This window comes from Carex rostrata, chromosome 11 (assembly GCF_964058835.1).
Source record: "Carex rostrata chromosome 11, lpCarRost1.2, whole genome shotgun sequence".
NCBI lineage: Eukaryota > Viridiplantae > Streptophyta > Magnoliopsida > Poales > Cyperaceae > Carex > Carex rostrata.
The window spans coordinates 8,574,494-8,587,357 of NC_135928.1; the positions used below are offsets into that span (position 1 = coordinate 8,574,494).

Here is a 12,864-nt window from a genome sequence, read left to right on the forward strand (position 1 = left end):
AGAAAATAAAAAAAATATCTAGAACTTTCGTTTAGAAAAATGATATGTAGAGAAATTTTCATTGTTAAAATAATTTCCATCGTAGAGAAAATCCTTATTTAAATCATTTAATCACATTTTTCCAATTTTGTTTCGTTACATATTATTTCTCCTCTAAATCGTTTAATGACTTGTCTTGCTTGTGGAGAAAATTATATATTAAATTGCAATGATATTTCAAGATTTTTTTTCATGTAATATTTGATTTTTTTTATTTGTTGTTGTTTGTTTTATTGTTATTTATTATTTGAATTTTTTTTTCATCTGGCTCTTTTATTTTCATTTGAATTTTTTTTTAATTTTGTATGAATGTCAAATAAAAATGTCTCTTCATATTCTATTCAATTGTATAATATATTCTGTTATAATGTACGGGCACGATACTAGTTAATGAATAATACATATGGATGCATAGAAAAACTGAATCTCTGGCTGGATAAATAATGGTGATTATAGAATAACTAAATAGTAAATCATACAAAAAACTTTTGAATCTGCTTAACTGAATCATACATGCTACCAAATCAACAAGCTGGTTTCCATTGCTCTTTTCTTTTTCCTTTTTTTTTCACAAAAATGGCATATATATAAAAGATTCGGCTCATTTAGTTAAATTGTGAATTTAATTTAATATTATTTTATAGATGTAATAATAATTTTACACATCTGAGATTACAAAAAAAAAAAAAAATCGAATTGTTGTTTATGTGCTTTTGATAACGTCATCAAGGAGAAATCCAGGCAGTTGTTCAAATTTAATAATGCCATGTAATCTAGCCAGTCCAAATGCTTTTAATTTAGCTGGTCCAATAGGAATATGCCGGCCCAAATTAAACTCCATCACAATGGAGACCCAATTTTGACAGCACCATATATTTTAATTAATGGGCTCACCGATGGGAGCCCAATTTTACCAGCCCCAAGTAATCCCATCGCATTTTGATAATTGAATACACTGAATGCTCCCCTGTTAGAAAATTTTCCTACTTCCAACTTGCAAGGCTCCAATCCAATCCATTTCAGCAAATATCAGCTGCCTTCCTTTTCACTTTGGATCCGAAAATCCCCCACCCACCGCGTCCCAAAAATATTTTCATTCATTACATTTAAGAAAAATATGGCTTCCAAATATGGTTTTTCTATACTAATTTTTTTTTTTAATCAAAGATCATGTTTTTATGTTTGCATCATAACTTCATAAGCCAGTAAATGCTCGGCATGGTATGTACATGTATTTGATTTAACCTTAAATTTTCCTCTTTTCCACTTATTTTTTCCCAGCAATTTTGACCAGCCAATAAATGCTCGGAATAGTATCCTCTGCAGAGTCGTTCCATATGGAGCTTTTAATCTGGTCTGTTTTGTTTCGGATCAGACGGACCATAACAGATCTTGCCTGAATTGAAAAAAAAAATCTCAAAATTTGTGGAGCTTTTAATCTGGTCCGTCTGATCCGAAGCAAACAGACCAGATTAAAAGCTCCATATGGAACGACTCTGCAGAGGATACTATTCCATAAATGCTCGACATGGTATGCTCGCCTCCGCATGCATGGTTATATATATATATATAGTAAAGCTAGGGTGTGATGTGCTCACCAAGAGGATTTGGTGAGCACAACTCCAAAAGTATATTGGATCGACTTTAAACGTCAAATCCAAACCGTTAAAATCCATGTACATCATAAGTGATGTATGTACATATAAAATTTTGAAAGTTTCGAGTTCATTTGCTACACGGTCAAGCGGTCAAAGAAATGATAAAAATTGAATATATAAAACAACTTATAAATTAAGTTATAAAAAGTTCTTTTCTTTGACCGCTTGACCTTGTAAAAATAAACTCGAAACTTTCAAAAAAATTCATATACATGCATCATTCTTGAAGTACAAAGATTTCAACGGTTTGAATTCGGCGTTTGAAGTCGATCCGATATACTTTTGGAGTTATGCTCACCAAACTCTCTTGGTGAGCACATCACACCCCAACTTTACTCTCTCTCTCTCTCTCTCTCTCTCTCTCTCTCTATATATATATATATATATATATGAGGAGGGATCCGATTACACCCTTTTTTGGTGACACCAAATTACACTCTCTATTTTCAAAGTTTTTAAAGTCCAAACAGTCGATCCAAACCGTTCAACTTGTTGGATATGTTAAAATGTGCTTGCACATCAAATTTTACATTTTTTGAAAAACTCACACATTTGACCGCTTGACTTAATACTAAATAAATTCGAAAAGTTATAAATTTTGCATGTAAACACACAACTAATGAAGTAGATAGGTTTGAACGGTTTGGATTGACCATTTGAAGTCAATTTGATAGGTTTTAGAGTTGGTGTTATATAGGTTGAAATGACACTGATGTTATACTAGTCAAACTCCATTTTAACATATATCCAACAAGTTGAATGGTTTGGATTGACTGTTTGGACTTTGTAAATATAGGGTGTAATTAATCCGGTGTCACCAAAAAATGGTGTAATCCGATCTCTAATATATATATATATAGTGCAAAAGCAAAACTTGAGTTAAATTAATTAGATGGTGAATAGGAAAAAAAAAATGAGGCTCATTTTGAGACGTCAGGTCGATCTTAATCACATTTTTTTATGAGAATATTATATTACAATTTTACTCCAATGTTATTTTACTAATTGATATTAATTGATGAGCATGTACGGTATATTGGTAATTTATTGGTTGGTTAAAATATTTAGTCTCTCCTTTTTTTTTATTGGTATTTGAACATCATTTGCCACTGTTCTATGATATTTCTTAATTCGTCTTTTGTCAAATTTTGCAATAATCTTAAACTGTCAGTCATGTGATCTAATTTTTATTTACATATGAGAGGGCTATAGACTTGATAAAATTTACTAAAAATTTAGGGGTTTTACTGAAACTTCGTTATGGGGTTCATTACATTATGTCCCTCATTCAAATTAAATATAGGTGCTAATTACTATAGTCTATAGTTAAGGTCAGGCCTTAATTCAATACAATGGACGTGAGATTGTCAACGTTTGTATGCATCTTTTTGGATTAATTATATTAGTTTTTCCAACCTGTACACGATAGAACAGATGCTTTATTAGCATGTTGGTAAATACAACTGGCGCTATTGTTGCTCAACCAACAATGATTAGCGCCTCTTAAGCGCAAACTAGCTATCCTCCATTTCTTTCTTGTTCTGACGCTTTAATCAATCCTCTTTCCAATCGACCAAAATATAACCTTGGCGAGAAATTTAATGTATGGCATTGTTTCTTTTGAAATTAATGAACGCTTTACGATCCACAACCTTAATGGTGACGGAAAAGGGAACAAGATATTTGCTCGAGGTGCGAACATGAAGATGGATAAGCATTTAACGCTGCCAATGAGGTAACGTTTCTTTTTTTAAGACGATCGATAACTGGATTACACAGGCTCATCTCAAACTTATTTATTTAATTTGTAATTTATTCGTTTTCAGTTTCAGAATTTTGATATTACAGAAAGCTCTCTAAAATAGAAAATCTATTTTTTAATAATCTCAAAATGTCACTGCTCCGTGCTACTCCGCCTATTCGATACTGAACTAGTAGTGACCTACAGCATGTAGAAGGCAGCATATTGTCAATTTGATTCACCCAAAAAAGGATGCAGATCCCACACACACACACTCTCTCCTTTCTGGTGCTGTAATTTTGAACGTGTTTGGGTTTGGTTTTACTAAATACTACTAGGCTTGGGAAGGTTAAGTATACGTAGGTGACTATCGGGTTGGGTTACTGGGTTCAATCTGGAGGCTTGGTCTGGTCCAAGCAAACGCACGTTTCATTTTTTGAATTGCAAAATTTCTATATGGAAGCCATTTGTACTGGCGTGGTGCAAGGCTCGTGTGGTTCCGGCGAATGGGATTCGAATTACTAGCTGTGATTGTCTATATTGATATATTTCTATGCACCTCAATTAAAACTTAAAAAGTTTTTGTGATCATATCAAATAATATTTGGTAAAGTAATTATTAGCGAAGAGAAACAAACAACGATGGTACAATAATTATTGTGTAATATAATTTTGTAAGCATAAATTAATATGAAATATCAGGTCACATGCATTAACTATTCTTTCGTCCTTAAATGAGAACTGAAGAAGAAAAAGAGTCAATCTATTAAATAAAAGCGAAGATAACGATATAATGTACCCCAAAATTTAATTTACAAAAACATGGCCAAATTTATTTACAAATACATGAATGATATACATAATTTATGCATGGCACCTCAAATATGCGTTTGAATTATGTATACTTAAAATAAAAAAATAAAAAAATAAAAAATAAAAAAAGAGAAGAAGAAGAAGAAGCCACTACTAGTACTTGAATATGGGCTCAGTTAACTCGGACTGGACCGGCAGGTGGGTTGATATCGATGGCTACCTGGCCCAAATTATCCTCCTCTCTTTGGGTTTCTGAATTACCTATAGCTATAGGGGACTCCAATCCGGTTACCAGTTCTGGTAGATTGCTATCATGCTGATCTGATTGTTTGAATGGCACCAGGGCTGCGAGTTCCTTGATTGAAATGGCCAGCTTTTCAATAAAATTAACAGATGTGAGCAAGTGAGAAATTGTGTGCATGTTCTCTTGGTACAATGTGAGCTTCATCGTAAGGGCGAACTCCATCGTGTTCTCTGGATGCGATGCAATCTTGAGAACTGGATTTGTGAACTGCACTTTGTTCTCTGGGTGTGATGCAAGCTTAACTGGAGCGGTCAACACCAGGATATTATCTGGGTGCGATGTGAGCTTGAGCACAGCGGTGAACTCTAGTGTGTTGCCTTTTAGATGATTTGCGAGGTTCTGCAACCTCATCAAATGAATATTGATCAAAGCAGCAGGGGCAGTCTTGTTTTTCATGGAGTCAGAAAGCAGTGCAAGTAATTTTGCAGATTCAGAGCATATCTCCTTGCATGTTTCTCGGAGATGGGTGCTCAAGTGCAAGTTCTCTACTGTGGTAGAGAGAGAGGGGATGCTGAAGGCCCAGTGGCGGATGAGATCTCCGATGTTTTCATACTGCTCTTGTGGATGTGGATGCCACCGAAGTTCCCAACATAAAAACTTACTCTGCAGTGCTCCAAAATTAGGTATATACTTCATTAATATTGGATGCAGGTGAAGTAGAGAATAATTAATACTGAAAGTTATATGAAAATTAATAAAAAAAATAAAAAATTAAGCCTAAATTTAGAGAGTAAAAACATACCAAAGATTTTTCCTTCTCCTTAGAGTTGATGAGAGACTGAAGTAGCTCAAGAAAAGGTCCATCTTGTAAAATCTTATACACAGAGTTCTGCCCGAAACATTTTTGATCTAGTTCTGCAATGGAATAATTAACTCTCTCAGCACATATCACACAGGTTTATTCATACTATACACAGATATATTAATTTTTAATTTCCTTTTGACCGCTAAAAAAGTAGAATATTTAGGACCTTTGAATATATCGGCGAGGTCATTGATAATCTCTTGGACCCTATAATGAACTTCATCTCCAGCAAAGAAGGAAAGGCACCAAGTTAAGAATATTATGAGACCGTAAGCAATTATCAAACTTTTTATGTTTGTGGCAAATTCATTAGTTTGCAAGTCAGGACCCAAGGGGTCCACGAACGCCGAAAACATTGCCAGCAAGAATGCCGTTGGGGCGTATTCATACCCGTCCTTCACCACTTTTAATACAGAACGCACAAATATTCCCAGAGCAACTGTAACAAGAGTCAATACAAACCATAAATATCATCATCATAATTATGTATCTTGTGAGAGGCTCAAATTAATTTTATTATCAATAAATCCGAACAGTCAATTTGGTTCTTAGAGAATGAAAAGCTCCCATTTTACTTCCCGCCCACCGTAGCCCTGGCCCAGCATATATATTACGTAATTTGGTACAAAATTTGAGCAGTAGAGAGGTTGTTTTACTTCCCGTTATCTTCGTTTTCAAAGTTGAAATAGTCAATTTGAACTTTATATTAAAATGTTCTTGGAGATCAAATTTTACATTTTTGAAAAAAAATTCTACTTTTTAGAATTTTTGAAAATCATTTTAAATTCATAATTACAGTGGTTTTCAAAAATTCTGAAATAAAAGAGTAAAAGAAATTAAAAAAAAATGTAAAATTTGATCTCCAAGTACATTTTAATATGAAGATCATGTTAAACAGTTCAGATCAATTGTTTTAACATTGAAATTTAACATATAAGAGGGAAGTAAAACAACTTTACTTTCAATGAAGTACCGTAGCCCCCCTCTTAGTATTATATATATATTACAATGAGTGATCAGTCTATGGTACTATACATAGTACGGATTAGTGATCAGTCCATGATACTATGCATAACACAGATTAGTTAGTAATACAAATTAATATTTTCATCTTCAAAATCTTAACGGTCAATCCGAACTATTCAACATGATTCACATCATATAAATATATACTTGCAAACCGGATTTTATATTTTTTTAGATTTGTTTTACTATTTTCAAGATAGATACAAAATCATTGTCTTTGGATGATTCAGAATTTTCAGGTCAAGTGATTTTCTACCTATCTAAAAAATAGTAAAAAGATTCTAAAAAAATATAAAATATAGTCTACAAATACATATTCATATGGAGGATTGAATGGTTCGGATTGACCAAATTAAACAAAATATGTATTACGAATCAATCTGTGCTTAATTATGCATAGTATCATAGACTTACTCTATTACAACCGTTATTATTATTATCTTTTTTTTTATCAAATATATTGATAAGAAAAAACGTTATTATTATTGTCATACATCAATGTTTAATGGCTGTAAAAATGTTGAGTATCCGTTGGATGAAATTACTTACTCAGAGTAAATAAGACGGCTAGGAGAATTACTCTTCCAGTTCCTTCTTCACTGAACCTACGGAATCCATACCCTAGCAGTTCACCAGGAATATATACAACCATGTTGATTATCGCTTTGCTTATTATCTCACCTGGATAAAAAGAAAGAATAAATTACCAACATGAAGTGCTAAATCCTAAATTGGAATTTATCTGGGCGGCAGCTTAGCTAGAACAAGAACAAGAACAAGAACAAGGTGCAGAAAGACTTACCAACATGATGTCCTGCAAGTGGCAGAACCGAAATCCCAACAAAACATACTGAAATAAGAAACTCGCGAAGTTGCAGTGGCAGTTCTGTGCGGATCACCGCGACTACGAAAATGACAATGGGAAATGTAACACTGTGGCAAAGATACCTTTTGTATTCATTAATTAAATTGGAATAAATGAATACCATATTTTGATTGAATGGAAAGAAAGTATTTAACTAACAGAACTTTGTATATTGGGCCGGGTTTTAGGAGGTTTTGCAATGCAGGGAGAGAGAAGAGTGGCGAAGAGAAGGCGAGAAAGAGAAAAGGGTGTTGGGGAGGAATTTGAGCTTTACGGTGCAGGAAGAGAGAAGAATGGCGAAAAGCTTAAAAGAGGTGAGAAATATATAGAGAATACGCACGACTCAAATTCGTCATCCCAATTTTTTCCGTACGTCGCCATCCCAACATTTTGGTTAGTTTTTTCCTTACGTCGCCATCCAAACATTTTGGTTAGCTTAATTAATATGTAGAGGCACGAGCTAGCCAAGCTTAAAAGGAGGATAGAAATAGAGAATACGCACGACTCAAATTCGCGCCGCATCCCAATTTTTTCCTTCCGTCGCCATCCAAACATTTTGGTTAGCTTAAAGCACGAGTCAAGCTTAAAAGGAGGCTAGAAATAGAGAATACGCACGACTCAAATTCGCGCGGCATCCCAATTTTTTCCTTGCGTCGCCATCCAAACATTTTGGTTAGCTTAAAGCACGAGTCAAGCTTAAAAGGAGGATAGAAATAGAGAATACGCACAACTCAAATTCACGCGGCATCCCAATTTTTTCCTTACGTCGCCATCCAAACATTTTGGTAGCTTAAAGCACGAGTCAAGCTTAAAAGGAAGACAGAAATAGAGAATACGCACGACTCAAATTCGCGCGGCATCCCAATTTTTTCCTTACGTCGCCATCCAAACATTTTGGTTAGCTTAATTAATATGTAGAGGCACGAGTCCAGATTATTTCTTACCCGTGATGATATATACATGATATAGTAGAGTTTTGTACTTTATCAAATTTTTATTCATTATTAATTTTATCTTCTATTTATTTGCTTTTAAGAATATATATTTTATCGGAAAACAAATTGGAATGTCAATATAATTTATTTGTTTACTTGACCCGCATCGTATTAAAAAAAAAGTGCCTAATAATTGTACCCCAAATAAAATTCCCGAGCGTGTCCCCCAAGTAGTTTAACAGAAAAAACTTTCAATGTTATCTAACTTTCATTTCCAGTGCTAATATCCAAACATTTAAAACTCTGTTTATAACATTTTACAATGCTACTCGCAAGCATTTAAACCTCTATCTACAAGCATTTAAATTCTAAATCTGTATAGTTTTAACTCCTAGCTAATTTTGTTTTCCAGCCAAAAAACTGAAAGATTCATTTTACCCACTTTTTTTTTCCCTCTGATCATTCTCATCCATTTTCTCAACGATTCGTGATGAATTTTGCGAATCTAAAAATATGAACGTTTTTTATCCAATTTTCTCTTTCAAATGAGAACCATGAAGACAAGTTATATTTTTTTCGTATTTTTTTTACCACTTTAAATCTTTGTGACTTTCGGTTTTTTTTTTAATTTTGCTTCAAAATAATTTAAACCTCTCTTTACAAGCATATAAACCTTATTAATAGCACTTTAAATCTCTAGAATAAAATATATAAACCTCATCTACAAAGAATTAAAACCTCAATAATAACATTTCAAAGCATATAAACCTCAACAATAACATTACATTTACAAAGCATATAAATCTCATGTACAAATAATTAAAACCTTAACAATAACATTTCAAAGCATATAAACCTCATGTACAAAGAATTAAAACTTCAACAATAATATTTCAAAGCATATAAACCTCAACAATAACATTGCATTTACAAAGCATATAAACTTCATATACAAAGAATTAAAACTTCAACAATAACATTTCAAAGCATATAAACCTCAACAATAACATTGCATTTACAAAGCATATAAACCTCGTGTACAAAGCCTTGAAAATTTTAATAGTTGTAGACTGAGATTTAAAAACTTGAAAATTTAAAGTGCTCATAAGTTTTACTTTAAAAAAAAAACAAATGACTTTAAAATTACTCAAAAGTATTTTTTTTCATGGATCTTATTTGAAAGATAAAATCGAATAGAAAACGTTCGTATTTTTAGATTAATAAAATTCATCACAGATCGTTGGAAAAATAAATTATAATGATTAGAGAAAAAATAAAAAATAGTGGGTGAAAAGAATCTTTTCGTTTTTGACTTAAAGACAAAAGTAGTTAGGAGTTAAAACTATGCAGATTTATAATTTTAATGCTTTCAGATTTAAAAATAAAAAATTTTAATGCTTTTTAGATTTATTGAAAATCGCTGTTTTTCAGACAAATCTGGACCATAAAAAACAGCGATATTCAATAAATCTAAAAAAATAGTAAAAAATTTCCAAAAAATGTAAAATTTGGCCTCCAAACACATTTTATTGTAGAGATCACATTTAACGGTTTGGATCGACAATTTGGACTTTCGAAATGTAGAAAATGCTTGTTGTAACTTGATCCCTGCTCATATATATATATAGAGAGAGAGAGAGAGAGAGATGGACTTGGGTGAGACGTGGTGTATACGTGTTTATACTTCACGCCGTATTTTCATTTTGAAAGTCCAAACGACCGATCCGAACCGTTAGATGTTTAATCCATATTGAAATGTGCTTGGAGACTAAATTTTACATGTTTTGGAAATTTTTTACTATTTATTAAGCATTTTTGAAAATCTGAAAATCCGGGTGAACAGTAAAAAACAGTAAAAATTTCTGAACCATCGGATCAGCGATTTTCAAAGTGGCTTAATAAATAGTAAAAAAATTTCAAAAAATGTAAAATTTGGTCTCCAAGCACATTTCAATATGGAGATCGTGTTGAACGGTTCGGATCGGTTGTTTGAATTTTCAAAATGGCTAAACTGTATCATGGAGCACCAAATGCGTATACTTCGCGTCTCACCCAAGTCCATCTATATATATATACTAGTATCGTGTCCGTGCGTTGCAACGGGATAGATTATAAGACAAAAATATTATCATACAAAATGACATATTTTTTGTAAAAAATAGACTAATAAAAAGAATTATTATTCAACAATGAAAAAAAAAAAAAACAACATAGATATCTGAAGAAGAGAATAAGAAAATGAAGAAAAAAAATCACCAAATGTCAGATAACTTGTTATCAAATATCCTTCTCTACTAATTATAATAAGGATCATAAAAATGGAGAAAGAAAAAGAGATATCTCTGTATGCATTTATAAGTAATCTATGGGCTCAAAATAGAAATAGAAAATTATACTTCAAATGTTTCTATTAACATCAGACTGTTTTATAATGCCAAAATGAATTGTCATATAAATGTATTGCGGCTCACCAAACAAAACCTCCATGTGGCAACATGCTGGTATCTTACATGCATGTACTATTAAATTTGAAAGGAACGGGTTAGAATGCATGCATGCACGCCAGCTTACTATCTATTGGCAATCACAGTCCAGTTAATCTCATTAAATTCATAAACATTAACATTTACTGCTATGAAAAAGAGGTCACGCAGGAAGGTATGACTTTGAACCACTAATTTCAACTCCTGTACAGTTAATCTCAATTGAACAAATTTCCAAAAGTTCCATTTTTCATCATTCTCCAAGTGCTATACAGATGATAATGATATCTTAAAATAGTTACCACTAATTATGAAAGTAATTTACCACTGATTGTTTAAATTAAGCAGCAGGGGCAGTCTTGTTTTTCATGGAGTCAGAAAGCAGTGCAAGTACTTTTGCAGATTCAGAGCATATCTCCTTGCATGTTTCTCGGAGATGGGTGATCAAGTGCAAGTTCTCTACAGTGGTAGAGAGAGGGGGGATGCTGAAGGCCCAGTGGCGGATGAGATCTCCGATGTTTTCATACTGCTCTTGTGGATGTGGATGCCACCGAAGTTCCCAACATAAAAACTTACTCTGCAGTGCTCCAAAATTAGGTATATACTTCATTAATATTGGATGCAGGTGAAGTAGAGAATAATTAATACTGAAAGTTATATGAAAATTGATAAAAACAAATAAAAAATTAAACCTAAATTTAGAGAGTAAAAACATACCAAAGATTTTTCCTTCTCCTTAGAGTTGATGAGAGACTGAAGTAGCTCAAGAAAAGGTCCATCTTGTAAAATCTTATACACAGAGTTCTGCCCGAAACATTTTTGATCTAGTTCTGCAATGGAATAATTAACTCTCTTAGCACATATCACACAGGTTTATTCATACTATACACAGATATATTAATTTTTAATTTCCTTTTGACCGCTAAAAAAGTAGAATATTTAGGAACCTTTGAATATATCGGCGAGGTCATTGATAATCTCTTGGACCCTATAATGAACTTCATCTCCAGCAAAGAAGGAAAGGCACCAAGTTAAGAATATTATGAGACCGTAAGCAATTATCAAACTTTTTATGTTTGTGGCAAATTCATTAGTTTGCAAGTCAGGACCCAAGGGGTCCACGAACGCCGAAAACATTGCCAGCAAGAATGCCGTTGGGGCGTATTCATACCCGTCCTTCACCACTTTTAATACAGAACGCACAAATATTCCCAGAGCAACTGTAACAAGAGTCAATACAAACCATAAATATCATCATCATAATTATGTATCTTGTGAGAGGCTCAAATTAATTTTAGTATCAATAAATCCGAACAGTCAATTTGGTTCTTAGAGAATGAAAAGCTCCCATTGTACTTCCCGCCCACCGTAGCCCTGGCCCAGCATATATATTACGTAATTTGGTACAAAATTTGAGCAGTAGAGAGGTTGTTTTACTTCCCGTTATCTTCGTTTTCAAAGTTGAAATAGTCAATTTGAATAGTACACTATGTTCTTTATATTAAAATGTTCTTGGAGACCAAATTTTACATTTTTGAAAAAAATTCTACCTTTTAGAATTTTTGAAAATCATTTTAAATTCATAATTACAGTGATTTTCAAAAATTCTGAAAAAAACAATAAAAGAAATTTTCAAAAAAATGTAAAATTTGATCTCCAAATACATTTTAATATGAAAATCATGTTAAACAGTTCAGATCAATTATTTGAACATTGAAATTTAACATATAACACTAGTGGAAAAACAGGAATCAGGATCGGCTTATCTGGATCGGGTGTACTAACCAACCGATACTAATACTTACCTGAATCGGTTCTATCACTAAAACCGATACTAAAAGCTAATGAAAGCACAGCACATGCACTATCAGCATCGGTTCTAATATTAAAACCGATGCTGATACTATCAACATCGGTTCTAAGTTTAGAACCGATTCTGATTATAAAGTATCAGCATCGGTTTTAATATTAGAACCGATTCTGATTGTAAAGTATCAGCATCGGTTCTAAGCTTAGAACCGATGCTGATACTATCAGCATCGGTTTTAAGCTTAGAACCGATGCTGATAGTTCATATTTAGCTTTATCCCGAAGTCTGATTCTTCACAGAATCATTTTTCTTTCTTCTTCCTCCATTGCTTGGCGCAGCATCTATCTTACTGGGCATTGATCAGCTATCTCACTCTTCGTTCTCA

At 32.9% G+C, this 12,864-nt stretch overlaps 1 protein-coding gene across 1 annotated transcript; it reads right to left on the reverse strand.

Annotated features, from left to right (window-relative positions):
* Positions 1-11,009: 11,009 nt before the first annotated feature.
* On the reverse strand, positions 11,010-11,806 carry LOC144561401 (aluminum-activated malate transporter 1-like). Its single transcript, XM_078310366.1, has 3 exons — positions 11,617-11,806; positions 11,387-11,499; positions 11,010-11,246 (listed from the first exon to the last, which is right to left on the reverse strand). Exons 1-3 carry the CDS (start codon positions 11,804-11,806, stop codon positions 11,010-11,012), a joined length of 540 nt encoding a protein of 179 aa, XP_078166492.1.
* Between the last annotated feature and the right edge of the window lie 1,058 nt (positions 11,807-12,864).